A 16,555-nucleotide genomic window follows, 5' to 3' on the forward strand; every position below is an offset into this window, starting at 1 on the left:
TCCCTGTATCCTGCCCCTACCCTCCCAGGTCTCTCACTGCTCAACCCTTCTCTTCTCCCTCCCATCCCTACCCCGCTGGTGGCTCTGAGCCCAGACTTTCCTTTCTGGGCAGAAAGAATCCTTGTGAGAGGGTCAGCGAAACAGGGAATATAAAAGGAAAAGAAAGGATCAACTTTGTGTGTGTGTGTGTGTGTGTGTGTGTGTGTGTGTGTGTGTGTGTGTGTGTGTGTGTGTACCTGCTATGTCCCAGTTACTATCTCACATAAGCTTTTTAGCCCTGAAAGGTAGGGATCCTTAGTATCATCACTTTACAACTGAGGACATGGAGGCTCAGAGAGATGCAATGACTAGTTGGGAAGTAGCCCATCCTTGATTCTAAATGAGATCTTTTTAAAGTCTGAGCTCTTGACTACTATGGTATCTTGCTCCCCAGGCAATACATATTTATTGAGCATCTACTATGGGAGGGGCACAATGCTAGGTGCTGGAATATTGTTTCTTTCTAAAGAGAAACAACTTCCAAAGGACCACCCTCAGGCTCTATTATAAAAATGATCCCTTTCAGCCAATACAGGAAGGAAACATCTCCCTTGGAGCAAGTATGCTTCCTGGTATTTATTTCTTTTCATACTTGACTCTGACCATTTCTGTGGGTTCATCTTCTGTACTAAACAGTGAGCTTCTTCTCTGTGTCTTCTTTCGATACCCATGGGGCTGAATCCAGCACACACACAGTTACCACTGAATGTTTGTTATTACATTTAATTAAGGAAAAAGGAACGTCTCCACCCACTCCAGGAAGAGAAGGAACACAAGGGAACGAGAGAGAAGATGGTGAAGGAAGAACTGGGCGGTTAAAAATGTCTGAGATAGGATGAGAGAGATTTCTCCTTTCAGAAATGTAAGTGTTCTCAAAATGAAATGTTAGTGCCCAATGCATGTTGGCACCGCACCTGGCATGGCCCAAGCCTGGCATTACCCAAAGTGAGAGCCCTACAGTCTCTGAGACACCTTGGAGTTTGCAGCAAATGTGTACTGAGCTCCCCTTTGTGCCAAGGTGCCAGTGATGGGACACAGCAATGCCCCTTTCTCCTGAGGAATGTCCAGTCTAGGCTGGAGAGAGGAGGGTCATGACGATCACTTGGTCATGCCAACCAGAGGTTCCTCCCCCGGATGCTGTCATTGATTCGCTCACAGTTTTTCTTTGATTTTATCTTCTATCTCGATGAAGGTTTTGTAATGTCTAAACTTCTGAGAACAAAGAGAATTGGGACTTTTGGAAGTGCTCTGGGGTTCTGTCTTAGACCCTAGACTCTTCTTTATCTACTCCTTAGATGATCTCAGACTACTGATGACCGAAGACATTGGGACCATTTTCCTATGTCCCCAATTCAAATTGTGATTCAGAAGTGGCTCTTAGAGAGTGCGTGGAAAAGTTTGTTTCTTTCATAAAAATATGAAAAAGAAAAAAATGAGCCAAAGTCAAGACATAATATAAAACAAAATGAAAGAAGAAAAAAAACCCCCAAATACCCAATGCTGCAGTTGATTCTCGAATTTTAGTGAGGTGACCGTATATCCAATGTTCTGTCAGTGTGTCCAGGTGTGAAGGAAATGATAAGACTCTGTCTTAGCAGGATGGAGGGAGAGGGTCTCCCGCCAGCTTTGAAGAAATAAACTGCCATGTTGTGGAGAGGACCACGTGGCAGGAAATGACGGGTATCACCTAAGAGCCGAGGATGGCCTTGGGCCAACAGTCAGCAAGAAAGTAGGGCTCTCAGTCTTACAACCACAAGGAGCTAAATTCCTCCAACACTGAACTTGAAGGAGGACTCCAAGCTCCAGAAGAGACAAAGCATGGCTGACACCTGACTGCAGCCTGGTGAGACCCTCTGATCAGAGGGCCCAGCTAAGCGACACCTGGACTCCTGACCCATGGAAACGATTAGATAATAAATGTGTTAAGCCACCTAGTTTGTGGTAATTTGTTATACAGCAATAGAAAATGGACACACACACCCCCAAAAGAGATTAAATGCATAATGAGGGATCTGTTATAACTGTACGCCATTTCATCCCTGGTCAGGGAAGCAGCAGAGATTAGTGGTCAAAATGTAAACTCCGGGACCAACCTGCTTGGGTTCAGATTCCAGCTTTGTTAACTGACTGTGTGACTCTGGGCAAATTACTTAACCTCTCTGTGCCTTGATTTGTCCCTTTCTAAGATGGGTCTAGTAATAGTACCTACCTTAGGTTACTAATTAAACTTAGTATTGAACTTACTAAATGTAGAACACTTAGAACTGTGACCGATGCTTAGCAAGTACTACTCAAGTGCTTCCTAACATTATTATCAAATCAAAACCAAAACAATCTGTATTCAGAAACACAGGAGATCAACTGCTTTATGTTATAGACAGAAACTGAGCTGCAGAGGGAGGAAGTGTTTTGTTCAAGGTCAGAAGAGTAGTTCTAAATTTACAAACTACATTTAATCCTGAAGGTAAAGGCTCAGAGAATCTATAGGCTAAAAATCATATTCTATGTAATCTGTTCATGGGGAAATCCAGCCTAAATCAGGTTTGAGAAAAATGGGGCAGTTTCAGGCCTCTCCATGCTCGGTGGGCCACTTAGATCAGGTTTACCTTCTTGTTCTTCAGGCCAGTGATGTCCTCCTTCAGATGTGACAAAGACTCTCTCCTTGACCAAACATTATTCAGGCTCCTCTGAGCCCTCTCTTCACCTAGGTCCCCATCCTGTCTTTGGCTAGCCCAGCCCAGTCTTAGCAAAGAATTCTGCCAAATCATTTTAGTAAGAACCATCGCCCCACACCTTTGATATCTGATCACTCTTGATATCTGAGCAAATTCTTCACCCTCTACCTTTTGATGTGTAAGTCCTTGACTTGTCTTGAGCAAGAATCCTGTTAAGTGGATTAAGAATCCCCTTACTCCTGATGTCTCCTCCTAGTAATTTTCCATACACCGACCTGCCCCCAATTCTGCTTGTTGTCTACAAATCTCCCCTGTACTCAGAGTTGAACCCAATCTCTTCCCCCCTATTGTGATAGTCTTGACACCTACCACAGTAGTCCTAAGAAAAATCTTCTGTACTGCTTTTAACAAGTGTCAATCAATACTTTTTCTTTACCAAGTGTCATATGTCTTGGAAGCCTTCCACGATCCCAGCCTGCAGTGAGCACCCTTCTTCCAGGCTTCCATCACATCCTGGGCTCCCTCCCCTTTATCTCCCTGTACGATGTTACTATTCATACACCTGTCTGTCTTCCCCACTGAACTGGGGTTCCATGAGGGCAAGAACTATGTCTTATATATCTTTGAATTATTACCACTTGGCACAGTTGCTGAACCCTAGTAACTGTTTTTTTTTTTTTTTCTTTAAGTGAACAAATCAGTTACTTAAGTGGGGTTTCTGCAGGATCTTGTGATGACTGCTGGACATGCTATCAGGGCTTCACAATATTTGGAAATAGCTGACTGAGTCTTAAAGGTTGAAGAGACCATATTATGTGCGGCCCATGGACCAGCAACCTTTGCACCACGTGGGAGGTGCAGAAATGCCGAATCTCAGGCTGCATGTACTGAATCAGATTTTATTAAGATCCTCACAAGTGATTCATTAAAGTTTGAGAAGCACTGGTGTGGGCCAAAAAAAAATACACACACACACACACACACACACACACACACACACACACACATCCCCAAAGACTAGGCTTATTCTTACTATTAAGTTTCTTTCAACAGCGAAGATTCTATAATCTCATGTTTATCTGAATCCCTGAGAAACAGTGCAGACAATTAACAATGTCTTGAGCTATGGGGCACATAGACCTGGGTTCAGTTTTCAGGACTCTTATTTAACCTGAGTTTCTGTTCCCTTGTCTTTAAAATGGGGTTAATACTCACATCATACTTTCTATTGATGGTTAAATAAAATAATGTATTGTTCAGCAAGTGTTTGTTCCATTCCCTTCCTTCCAAGTTCTGGACTCACTTACCTGCATTATTGAGAATGGCTCATGACTGCCAAGCAGCTGTAGGAAAGGATTTAGACTTTGAGGAGGGAACCCATGTGTCTTCCCGTTGTCTTTGTCTCCATACCCCATACTCGTGTCACTTCCATCCACCCAAACTGGAGAGAATAGTCCTTGGAGTCAGAAAAGTAGTGTTTGAGATGTGGTTCCCCCAATTACTTCATCTCACTGAGCCTTGGTTTCCTCATCTATGAAAAGAATAATCCTTCCTCTCATGAAATTCCAACAGCCAAGAGAAGCAAAAAAGCTAGCCCATCAGCACATAAGTGCTCCATAAATGGTGGCTGTGGTTGGCTACAGGTAGCTCTGAACAGTGTTAGCATGTGCAAAGCAGATCTGTTGTCAGAGGACATGATTAAACTGGGGTCTTCCATTAGCCTTCTCTGCTGGATTAGACATAGGTTTTTATGTTTGCAGGTTTTATGTTTTATGTTCTAAATAACTCAGAGTTGATGAAACGCCCAAGCTCAAAATTGCCATTTGTTTTGGAATATATATAGGACACACTAGGCTGCAGAGTGCATCACTAATGGAGATATTCCTGGGATTTTGGAATCTGAGAGTGACTAGCCTTGTGTGATGCAGTGACTGTGGACCAGCGAGAAAACCGAGACGTTTCTGGGATTTCTGAGGGGAGCCCTTTGTCTTGAGGCCAGATGGCCAAGCCAGTCTACATAAAGAGGGCTCTTGGCCCTTTTCCTTCAGGGGTGTTGGTTGTTTGGGGGTGAGAGAATTTTCTCTCACCTAGTTTCTAATCCTTTAAAGGTCTGAATACAAAATGTTTATCATAATATTCATGGGAAGGAAATCAAGTTGCTCACTTGGGGAGAGTGGAAATATTAATGAAATAGCTAATGTGGGATCACAGATAATGAGGTTGAAGGTCTAGAATTGTTGTTTTCTTGTAGATCTGGGAAGCTGAAAAAACTCAAAAGGTTCACATTTATATCCACACAGAACATGCACCCATCTGAACACACAAAGTATTTCAATTAATGGATATATCTTAAAAGTTGCTACAAAACTTTAAGCAGGTAGAACATGATCACTTCTATCGTCAGGTAATAAGGCAACAGAGTGGGGTGAGTGATGTGTCCTATGACAGTATGCACTGCCGTAGGGTCCCACCTATGGGACCATCTCAGCAATGTTCATGCATACACATTGATGGTGAACCTTCTGAGTCCTGGCTTCTTCAGCACCATCTGCCATAAATGTTTATGTTACATCATACGCTATTTAACATTAATGAACTCAAAGTCACATAGGCATATATATCTATTTTCTGAATTGCCCTGTATATGTGTACCTATGTCTCATTCGAAACACTAAGCCAGCAAGACAACTGTCTGTACCCTTCAAAAATGTCCTTGTCATAAGGTGCAAAAAAGGACAAAGGAATTGTTCCTTGTTAGAGACTTTGGGCAACTAAGATGTAATATGTCTTCGACTGGATCTTGGAATCAGGAGTGGGGGTGAGGGACAGGAGTGATAGGGGTTACTGATGTTAAGACACTACTAGAACAATCGGCAAACTTTAAATGTAGACTGTATGTTAGATGATAGTACTGTAACAATGTTAAATTTCTTGAATTTGATCACTGCACTGTGGTTATAGAAAGGAATGCCTTGTTTCTTTAAAAAAAATACATCCTAGAATATTCAGATTTAAAGGGGCATGACATATACAATTCACTCTCACGTTTTAGAAAAAATATTATAGACAGATACGAAGCATATGCAGCCAAATGTTAACAATCTGTGAACCTAAGTGAAGAGCATACAAAAGTTATTTGTATTATTCTTGCCACTTTTCTGCACTGTAAGTTTAAAAATAAACTGTTTGCCTGAATGTCATATGGTGAAACTTATCTTGGCATTGTCTTTTTACTTTTTAGCTAACTAGATGATTCTACACGACATGAAAACAGACTGTGTCTGGTTCACTGCTGTATTCACGTGCCCATCACGGAGTAGATGCTCAGTTGTGTGGAATACAGAAGAAGTGATAAAGAGCATAATGAAATTATTCTGATGCCACTGCAGCCCTGACTTTCTTCCTTCAAAACCACAGCAGCATAACTTACCCAGGAGTCTGTTGGAGACTGCTCTGAGCAGGCCCTGCCAATCATTTTGTGACAGCGTCCGGCCTCATTGACCAGATGGTCTTGGTACCTTGGGAACCAAGTGGGAAACACTTCCCCAGCACGGACTGACATTCTTTCATTCCAGAAGATATTGTCTCTGAAGACTATCGAATGTGTTGGAATAAACCAATGACCAAATCCATCAAATATTCACGATCAGAAACCCTCTGTCTTTGTGGTGCCCCCATTGTCTCATTTCAGATATCATCAATCATTCCTTGAAATTGGAGAATGCTTACTAAGAACATTTTTGCTAAATGAATGAAAACAGGTCTGGTATCCCCGACACTAGATTCTACAGGTCTGAAACTTCTTAGAATGCATTTGGTAGATAACCGACTTTCCTAAACTTTAATGGCATTAAATTGGAAAATAAACCCTTAGGATTAAAAAAGCAAGGGGAAAAAAAAAGCATATTATCATGAACTACACGAAGATATGACCGGATAAGCCTGGCAGCCAAGCTGATTTCAGTATCGTATAAGGAGACAGCAGCGCAGAGTGGAGAGACGTGGGTTTCTGATGGCAGTTGGATTTGGGTTCAAATTCCAGCACCTCCATTAACAACCTGTGTGATTCGGGGTAAGTAATGTTAATTTCTCTCAGGACCGGTTCCATTAGCTAAATAATGGGGATAATGATAAATACCTTCCTTATATTATAATGTTGCTGTGAGGACCCATCAGTGCCAACTCCCAGAGAAGTCTTGACTCAGTAAATGGTAGCTCTTGTTATCTTCACCAGGAGGGTGCGGGAGCCGTGTCTGAGAGGGGATTTTAATCACGTTTCTTCCACTAACACAGAGCTCCCTAAAGGCCTGGTGACCACAAATGAAGCCTTAACTCAAAGACAGTAGAGTCTTTGAAAGGAACAGAATTAAAGTAGGGTCTGTCCTTTCATGATGGGGTACAAAGAAGCTATTAGTCAACTCGGCAAATACGTCCTCTGTAAATCAGCTCAGTGCGTTTCGAGAGCTCACTTGGAAGCAGCGTGCTGATGAGGTCCAAAGGGGAGCTTAAAACTTAGTGTCTCTACCTGTGCCATGTAATCTAGGAAATAACCCAGGGGAAACATTCAGAGAATCAATTACTGCCCTCCTGGTTGATCTGAGCTGTCTAAATATGGTTATAGATTGCCCAGGTCTGTTTCAAATGAATTTTGAGAAAGTCCATGAGCATGGCAAGATCTGGAGCATCTAAGGAGGGGTTGCTGTCTAGGCTGTGTGGTTATTGGAAGGATGGTGAAGGAGGACTAGGAATCTCATCATCTTCCATAGGTTCAAATCCTCTTGTCTGCCAATATTTAGTAGGTTTCTTTTCTACTGGGGAAGAGAGCATCATTGCAGATTATGCGGCTTTGGATTTTAAAAAGTAGGCTTGGGTTTAAGTTCTGATTCTGCCATGTATTGACTATGTGAATTTGGGGGACTTACTGAATTTCCCAGAGCTCACTCAGTTTCCTCATCAATCAACAGTAATAGCCACTTTGCTGTTTTGCCGCAAGGCTTCAACGAGCTACTGCATGCCAAAGGTCCTTTCACAGTGGTTACCCAATAGATCTCAGCTCTCTCGGACACTGAATATTACGGGGGCTAAATGAGAGAATCCTTTCCTTCCTCCCAACTGAAAGCCAAGATGGTTTGGGCTTATTTAAGCATGAAAACATCAGTGTGCCCCATTTACAAGCGTCTTGTACCCTAGGGAACTGATACGAAGGAATCAGCATCTGTAGCAACTGCCTCTGCCCAAGTGGCTACAGCTACCCACACATGAGCTGGGGCTGGCAAACTGCTGCTGCCCTCAAATGTAAGTTCTGGAAATTCACGCTGTTGGTGCTGCAGACCTCAGCCTCCACTGGCTTTGCAGGCTCTGTGTTGAACTTGGGAATCAGCCAAGATCTGAGTTCTAGCCTTAAGTGAGACTAGCTTCAGAGTGTCAGGTGCGTGTCTTTGGGGAAGCAGGATTTCCTCTTGTTGGTGTGGAGTGTCAGTTTCCGGCTTTAATAAATTCAGCGTACATGAAGCTACACCATCCTCCAATTTATACCTATTGTCTCAAAGTAATTAGCACCTTCCTTCATTCTCAGAGCTGACCCACTTCAGATGATAATAGATTATATGGTCACAACTATACCCACAGAAATGCACGTGAAGAAGCAAGGTGGCTGGGCATTATTCAGGGGCCATGAAAAAACTTAAAAAATAAAAGGCTTTAGGGGATTAAAAATTGATTTTCAACACTGAGGAACTAGAGCTGTCAGCGTATGAAAGTTTGAGTGCCTGTGCGTGTGTGTGTGTGTACGCACAGGGGAGAGGAAAAAGCAGTGGTGTGCGGGTAGATGTTTTGATAACTGGTTCTCAGGGTGGCAGGGCCCTGATTTGTGATGTTTTCTGATTTCCATGGTGTAAATACTCCAATCACGGATGATTTCACGCTACAAAGGTGATGTCACCGAACACAGGAGTAGGAAAGAGATGTGCACCATAAGTTCTCGTGAGCTGGGCTAAGCTGGCTCCCACACACCAATGGAAAAAGGAAACTTCAACATGAACTTGGAAAACTTTTGTGATGTTTTGCTTTTTACAGTATTTACGTATAACTTTTGTAATAACAAATACTATATATGTAATTAATGTATGTGAGATATATATATATATACACACACACACACACACACATATGAGACATATACACACACACAAACTAATGCATATCTGTGTGAGGATTAGTCCTAATAGTTTTCCTAAATTTTTCAGTAAATCTGAGTGAATGCACGTGACTGCGTAACATATTGAGGGCCTCTCATAAATCAGGCTGCTGCTGCGGTGTTTCGTGATTAACGGGACAGCCGTCACGATTTACCGTGCTGGCCCACATCTGCTACCTAAAACATCTGGCCTTCAGTATTGAGACAGAAGCTAAATGGAAAATGTGAAAATGCTCTGAGGGTTGGAGCATGAAGTGAGATCTAACCTCAGGCAAAGAGAAAAAAGAGGTTCAAGTTCAAGCCATGAGAGAAAACAACGGGAGAACAGTTAAGTGTAAAGTTGCTGTTTACCGACTTTGCTCTCTACACGGAAGTGTGTCCGGTAGCTCCTTACAAGAGAGGGAGGGGAGAGGGGAAGAAACAGTCTGTACTTTCGTTTATTGATGCAGCGTTTGCTGGTCACACTGCAATTTGATACAAACAGCCCGGCAGAGAGTAGGGCCCTCTGCTTCTCTTGTTCTCATCCATGTAAACACAACATTAACGTTGAAGATTCAAGAAAATGGCTAAAAAGTCCAGTGTCCCTTCGATCTGTGTAACGGTAAAGGTGCTGGCCTACCCTTGGATGGGTCCCCAAGGGAGCCTGAGGTCATGACCTCGTCCCAGCTGCAGCGGAGTGGACGTGAACACAGTGGAGCCCAACACATTCTTCCCGAAGTTCTCCAAACGGGCTTGTGAATCTTCAGGACTGGGCTCGAGTGAATTATGAAAGTTCTTCTAAAGGCCTGAGAGGTTCGTACCTTTCGCGTGCATGGAAACCGTCCCTTTAAAGCCCTGTCCCCACGAATCAGTCACTGCCAATAGAAAACGTGACTGGTTGTAAAACAGCTGGTCTCTGTACTTCCACAGTCCCCATCGTAGCCCCTGGATTCTGGAGAGTAGGGAATTCAAGGTCATGGGGCCTCGGTGACCATCCCAAAGAAGGTGACCCATGTAAATATTGGCCGCAGACTCCCGTCCTCCTTGTTGGGCCACTGCTGATAGAGGGATGTCAGCTAAGGCAGCTGTTTTTCCTTCAGAGCCTTAAAGGATCAGCTTTTCTATTTGGGATTCCCAGACCAAAAATAAACAAATAAACAAAATCCCCCAAAACAAAACGAGTGACCTTGAGGGTAGAGAACCAACCAATCCCTCCTCTAGGCCCTGCCAAGGACAGTGTCCCCACTGGGTTTTCCCAAACAGTTCTGATCATTGGCGTGCCCTCCTTTTGGATACCCAGTTGAACTGCAGGGTGGAGAAGAAAAGTCTTCTCTGACGAAGAGACATTTTTGCTTTTATTTCCTTGGATGGCTAACCCCTACACCCTGCCTTCTCTTTTTTTTTTTTTTTTTTTTTTTTTTTTTAAAAAAAAAAAAAGCAATGAGAATATCCTGAAGACCTGCGGGGAGGTGTGCCTTTGCGGTAGGATAACCCCCTTGCTCCCTCACCCTCTGTGTCCCATTCTTGGAGAGACCACGTAGGTGGGCTGTTTTTCCACGCTCTGGGAGTGACGGGTCATGGGCCAGAGAGGCACTGGCCGGATCCTTGTCCCAGATCTCCGGAGTGAGGGCAGCTTGGTTGGGCCAAAGAGACAAATAAAAACAAACCAAAAAAGGTGGTGCTCAATTTGAGTTTGAAGGCTGGGCCCCAAACAGCAAGTGGCTCTCCCCCCTTGTAGAACGTCTCTCCCTTGTGATGGGCTTCTTGGTGCTAGCTGTTGTTCTCGGCCGTGAGATATTTGAGGGCGGCAAAGCCGTAGCGGCGGGACATGTCCTGCTGAAACTCTTCCTTCAGGGTTTTGAGACAGATGCGGTATTGCTTGTTGGACCGGAACTTGGTGATGTCGAAGCTAGGGGCGTGAGGCATGTGGATCATGTACGCGTTGGGCAGCACGATGAATTCATACTCCTGGAAGCAGACAAGAGCAGCGTGAGACCTGCAGAGCCCCCAGTGATGTATGGTGAACACCCAGGCGGATGGCCGCCTGACTAAGCGAAGGAATAAGTGGTGAATGACACCAGTAAGCAGGACAGCGCCACCCTGTGGAGGGGAGCCGTTCAGGGCTGTCTCCATGACCTTGGACACATTACCTGGCTTCTCTGAGCCTTCGTTTTCCCATCGATAAAGTGAAGGTAATAATACCCACCCTGAGGGATGACCAGTAATGTACGGCGAGTGCTGGGCAGGGCTTATGGCCCATAAAAAGTTCCTGATTAAGTGTGAGTACACACCCACATGTTTGCCCTAGAATGACACAAGCCACAGGAGACTCTCTTGCTCGATGAAGTGATGTCTGCTTATGTGACTTCTCATAGGGTTTGATGAGATGTAACAGTCTCGTCAGATTCGTACAAAAGAGGGGACAAAAAAGGAATGAGGAAAAAGATGCTGCGCTGGACTGAAGCTCATCAAGAACAAAATTCTCGAAAACAAAACAAAAACACCCCAACAAAAAACAAACAAAACCCAAAATTCACACCCGCACAGCCTTACTACGAATCATCATACGGTATTCTCCACCTTGCAGAATATAGATAGGAACTCAGATAAAAAGTAAAATGCCTCTAAATAGCCCAAACAGGTGACATAAATTCGGGATGTGTAACTCAAAGGAGAACCAGCACAGCTGCACTCAGAATTACAATCTCTGATTTTGGATAGAATGTCTGATAAGCTTTGGTCATCTAGTTTCCCAGCCCAGAGCAGATCAGAATAAACTCAAAGGGAAACATCAAGATGGGGAAAGGTAGCTGTTACAGGTGGAGGAATACTGACAGCAGCCAGAAATGACAGTTGATGGTGAGGAAGGAGTGAGAAAAAACCATGAAAAGAAAATGTAAGAACTCCCAGAGCTTAGCTGTCTGGGATTTTTCACGTGGGGACAAAGAGCTCCTATAGGCGTGGCTGGATTACCTGTCAGGTGTGTACTCATTATCTCCCTAAATCACTAGAAGAAGTAAAATTATGTTTGGCAAAGCAAGGAAAATATGCAACAAATTTTCAAGAGTTCTGTCAAAATTGTCTAAAACAAAGCCCAGGTCTCAGTGCTGGAAAAATTAACTTTATTGAACCAGTTCACCTCACCACACTGCCGGATGCACGAATATTACGGCATTTCTTTCAAGCTGAAGCTGAGGCAGACTAAGCACTTCTGTTTGTGAGCGGCACTGGACCACCTCCGAGACTGAAAAAATGGACACTAAATGTCGTGCTCTCCGTTGTTAAATATGGACACTATTCCATAACCTTCTCTCTACATCAGTGGTTTGCAACCCTAGAGGTTTATTCAAATCACCTGGGACTGTTCTCAGACACACTGGAACTGTGGGAAAGTTCTCCAGGTGACTCAGGGCACCAGCACTGAGTATCCATTGCTTTTTCTGAATTCAGGATGCTCCTGTTGAGAAATACTTACACTGTGCTCCAAGAGGAGGAGCCTTGGAGAATAGCATACAGAGAGACCAAAGGGCGGGGTTGAGAGGCCTAAGCATCCTTCTCCTAACTGAACCAGAATAGCTTTGCTTTTGTTTGACACAGGGGTTGCCAAGCTGTAGTGTGTCTGGCCGGCTGCATGTTCTTTAATAAATAAAGTTTTATTGGAACACAGCCACATCCATTCTTTAGATACTGTCTACAACTGAACGACAATGGCAGAACTGAGTAGTTGAAAAAGAAACTTGCAGGCCCCACAAAGCCTCCCAAATTTACTATCTGGTTCTTTGGAGAAAAGCTTTGCAGACCCCTGGTTTAACCTATTAGAATTCTGCAGGAGATTTCTTTTGAAGTAGGTGCTCAGTTAAGTATTAGGTGAATGAATGAAAAGGTTTCATGATTAAATACAGCCTGAAAATCATCACTCTTTTAGTTACAGGGTAGAATAAATAGCTGCTCCTCAGCTGCGTGCTTTGTGTCATTTATACTGAACTCTTAGAATGCTTTGTGTCAGTTACATGACTCAACAGGCTGAGTGATGAATGGCCATCATTTGCTTCTCGTCATCACTGGGTTGAATGAGGATGAGGGGGTGAAATGGTTTGTCACAGGACACTCACATGTGCCTCAGTCCTGGCTGGGAACCCAACTGTCTGTCACCCAAGGGAGAAGAAAGAGAAAAGGTTTGGGAATCAACAGCCCTGAGAATAAGTACTGTCACGTTCTCACTCTAGATCCCTGAACACGCTGTGTTCCTTCTCTGGTCCCCGCGTCTTATCTCCAAGGCCCTTCCAGCTTTAAGATCCAGGCCTCCCCTTTCCCCACAGCACCGGGTCCATAATGTCCCACTCTTCTCACCTGGGCATCCAGTTCCATGATGTGAGCCACCTTGTTCCAGCCAAAGCCCACAAACCTCCGGTCGTACTCAGGGCAGTCCCGTCTCACGACAACATACGGCTCGAAATCGGCCTCCCACTCAACCCGGTAAGGCGTGGTGGCGGTCCGCCACTTGGCAAAGTTTGTGGGTGCGTGGCCTTTAGTCCAGACGTGGTACCTGGGACACATGGAGAAAAGCCACTGAGTGGAGGGAAGGAAGCTCAGCTTTCCAAATGCTGCTGGTTTGGAGGATGAAGAGCTATGTGCTGATATAGTCCTTGTTGTGGGTTGAATTTTGTCCCCCACCCCCCCAAAAGCTATGCTCAAGCCCTAACCCCTAGTACCCGAGAACGTGACCTATTTGGAAAGAAGGTCTTTGCACATGTATCAAGTTAAGAAGAGGTCATAGTGGATTACTGCAGGGTCTAATCCAAAGGCTGGTGTCCTTATAAGAGGAAATTTTGGATACGGAGATACACAGGAAGAATGATGCCATGTGAAGATGAAGGCAGAAATTGAAGTGATACACCTACAAGCCAAGGAACGCCAAGGATTGCTGGCAACCACCAGAAGCTGGAAAGAGGCACGAAAGAAATCTTCCCTAGAGCCTTTGGAGGAAGCCAGGAACTACCATCACCTTGATTTTGGACTTGTGGCTTGCAGAATGGTGAGAATAAGTTTCTGTCACTTTAAGCCACCCAGTTTGTAGTACTTTGTTACAGCAACGAATACAGTCCACTATCTACATCCTTTACTGATGAAGAGGCTATCACTATGAAAGGGTACATGACTTTCTGGAGTGCTCTCTGTCATTTATATGGAACTGCATGTTAGTCTGTAATAGGGTCATTCCTGCCAGGGACCATTGGGGAAGGCAGAAGACTCTCTTCTGGGTGACCCTGCCCTTGTATAATGTTCTCCCTCTTGAGGCAGAACCTGTGAATATGGTATCACCTCTGTGATTATGCTACATTATATGGCAAAAGAGATTTAGTACATGTAATTATGGTTACTAATCAGTTGACTTTAGATTAATTACAAAGGAGATTATGGGGGGTGGGCCTGACTTAATCAGGTGAACCTTTAAATCTGAGCCTGGAAGAAAGCAAAAAGCCATGCGTGAGAGGCCTATGGGGGCCACATGGCAGTCCTGCAATGACAAGGAAAGGAATCCTGCCAACGACCAGTGAGCTTGGAGGAGAACCACATGCTCTAGGGACAACTGCAGCCTTGCCCACACTTTGATTCCAGCCAAACGAAACCCTAGGCAGAGAATCCAGCCATTCCGGGCTTGGATCTCTGACCCTCAGAGACTGTGAAATAATAAATTTGTATTGTTTTGAGCTTCAAAACTTGTAGTCATTTGTTAGATAGCAATAAAAATGAATACAACCATACAACAATAATGATAATAAGCCAGTATTTAGCAAGCACTTACTCTATACTGGTTATATTGTACATGCTATACCTATAGTTTTAAATTCTTATTACGTGCCCAGTGTCAAGTTACAAATAGCAGTGGCGGGGTTGAGATTCAAACCTAGGCAGCCTGGCTCAAGGGCCAGGACCTTTAACCACTATGCTGGGTTTCCTCTCTTATATGTCACTGTCACCACATTCTCTGGCCTATATCTAGAGCAAGTAGTCAATGGCTGTACACTAAGTTGAACAGATTAATGAATGAATGAACACTCTAAAAACTTGAGAGGTACCTGAGACAGAAGCCAGTTAGTGGGGCAGGAATGTGCCTCTGGAAGCTCCAAAGAGATGGCAGGAGGCTGAGGCTCTAGTGAAACAGCAGATGGGGCCCAAGAAAAAGAACATTCTAGAAAGAAAAGCTTCAGAAAATGCCCCAAGAAACCTACTGTCAGACCAGTAGACAATGGTCTCCAGGACTTGCTTCCTGAGACCATCCTCAGCCTCCAAACATAGTGATGAGATTTCGTGGGTACACCTCGTGGGATGTGGCTTAGAAGAGATGCGGGGCACTCTGCTTTGAGCAGAGGTTCTCCAACGTGAGTGTGTATCAGAATCCCCTGGTGGACTATTTTCTAACAGATATCTGGGTTCCACCCCCAGAGTTTCTGATCCAGTAGGTCTGGGGTGGGGCTTGAGACTTGGCATTTCTAACAAGCTCCCAGGGGATGCTGACACTAGTGGTCCAGGGACCACACTCAGAACCGCTGCCCTGGAGGATGGATGTGTAGGTGTGTGGGTGATTTCTCATTCCAGGTGCAGTGCGGAGTAGGTTTCAGCTGCTAGGAGGCTTAAGAGTTCATCATTTGGTGGGAAGGTGACAAAAGCAATTTCTCGGAGGGAAGGTCTGTAATTTAGCACTGGGCATGGTGGCTTGCAAGCTGTTGGCCAGAGCAGCAATCACGGACACAGCAGGCCCAACCCCAGCTCTCAGGCCCACGGACTTGGCCTTGACATGAGTTCTTAAATAATCTGGGGATGGAGAAGGAAGGAAGGATGTCTTGGAAATTTGCCGGGTGGTCAGCCATCAGGCTATGGCATCTAGAGTCTCTATTTTTGCATGCATCTTCAAACGCTGGTAAGAAAATTCAGGACTTGATCAGTGGTCTGATGGTACTTCGGTTAAGAGCACAGGCTCTGTAGTTCCTCAGACCTGGGCTGAATCCGGGCTCTGTCATGTACTGGCTATGTGGCCTGGCAAGTTATGTAGCCTCTCAGAGCCTCGGTTTCTTTATCTGTAAAATGGGGACAACATATCTGCCTCATGGATTTGTTGTGAGGATTAAAGGAGCTGATCACAGTGCCTGGCTCATGTTAAGCACTCAATAAATGGTAGTTATTGTTTTTTTTCCAAAAAGAAAGGAGGACTGGTTGGTGCGGTATTAACTCTTTGAGGCTACTTTCCAGAAGTCTGGAGGGAGGAAGAAGGCTGGAGTTTGAGTCCTGGCTCCCCCAGGACCTCTCCACTCCTCAGTTCCTTTATCTGTATAAAAGGTGAAAAGGGAGCATCTCTGAATTATTGCATGAATGACCTACCTGATAAAATTATTTCACAAAATAATGTTTGAGAAAACCTTCCAGAAACTTCTAGTGACTTAATAGTGGTATGAAAACCTAAGTTATTATGATCTTTCCAGTAAAATTCAGATTGCCTAGAAATGTATGTTCTTTAGCTCAAAGGAAGTGTTGGCCATTCTTACACGGTTCAAAAGGGAGGTCTCTCTTTATTTATTTATTTATTTTTTTGTGGTACACGGGCCTCTCACTGCTGTGGCCTCTCCCGTTGCGGAGCACAGGCTCCGGACGCGCAGGCTCAGCGGCC

At 44.4% G+C, this 16,555-nt stretch overlaps 1 protein-coding gene across 1 annotated transcript in view; it reads right to left on the reverse strand.

Annotated features, from left to right (window-relative positions):
* Positions 1–10,566: 10,566 nt before the first annotated feature.
* Positions 10,567–16,555, reverse strand: part of LARGE1 (LARGE xylosyl- and glucuronyltransferase 1) — a 404,132-nt gene continuing 398,143 nt past the window's right edge. Inside the window, exons 13-14 of the mRNA XM_028490584.2 lie at positions 13,240–13,435; positions 10,567–10,857 (exon numbers count right to left, since the gene is read on the reverse strand). Coding sequence (XP_028346385.1) covers positions 10,660–10,857; positions 13,240–13,435 — 394 coding nt within the window. The 3' untranslated portion in view covers positions 10,567–10,659. The remainder of the gene's footprint in view (positions 10,858–13,239; positions 13,436–16,555) is intronic.

The sequence above is a fragment of the Physeter macrocephalus genome, chromosome 6 (assembly GCF_002837175.3).
Source record: "Physeter macrocephalus isolate SW-GA chromosome 6, ASM283717v5, whole genome shotgun sequence".
Lineage (NCBI taxonomy): Eukaryota > Metazoa > Chordata > Mammalia > Artiodactyla > Physeteridae > Physeter > Physeter macrocephalus.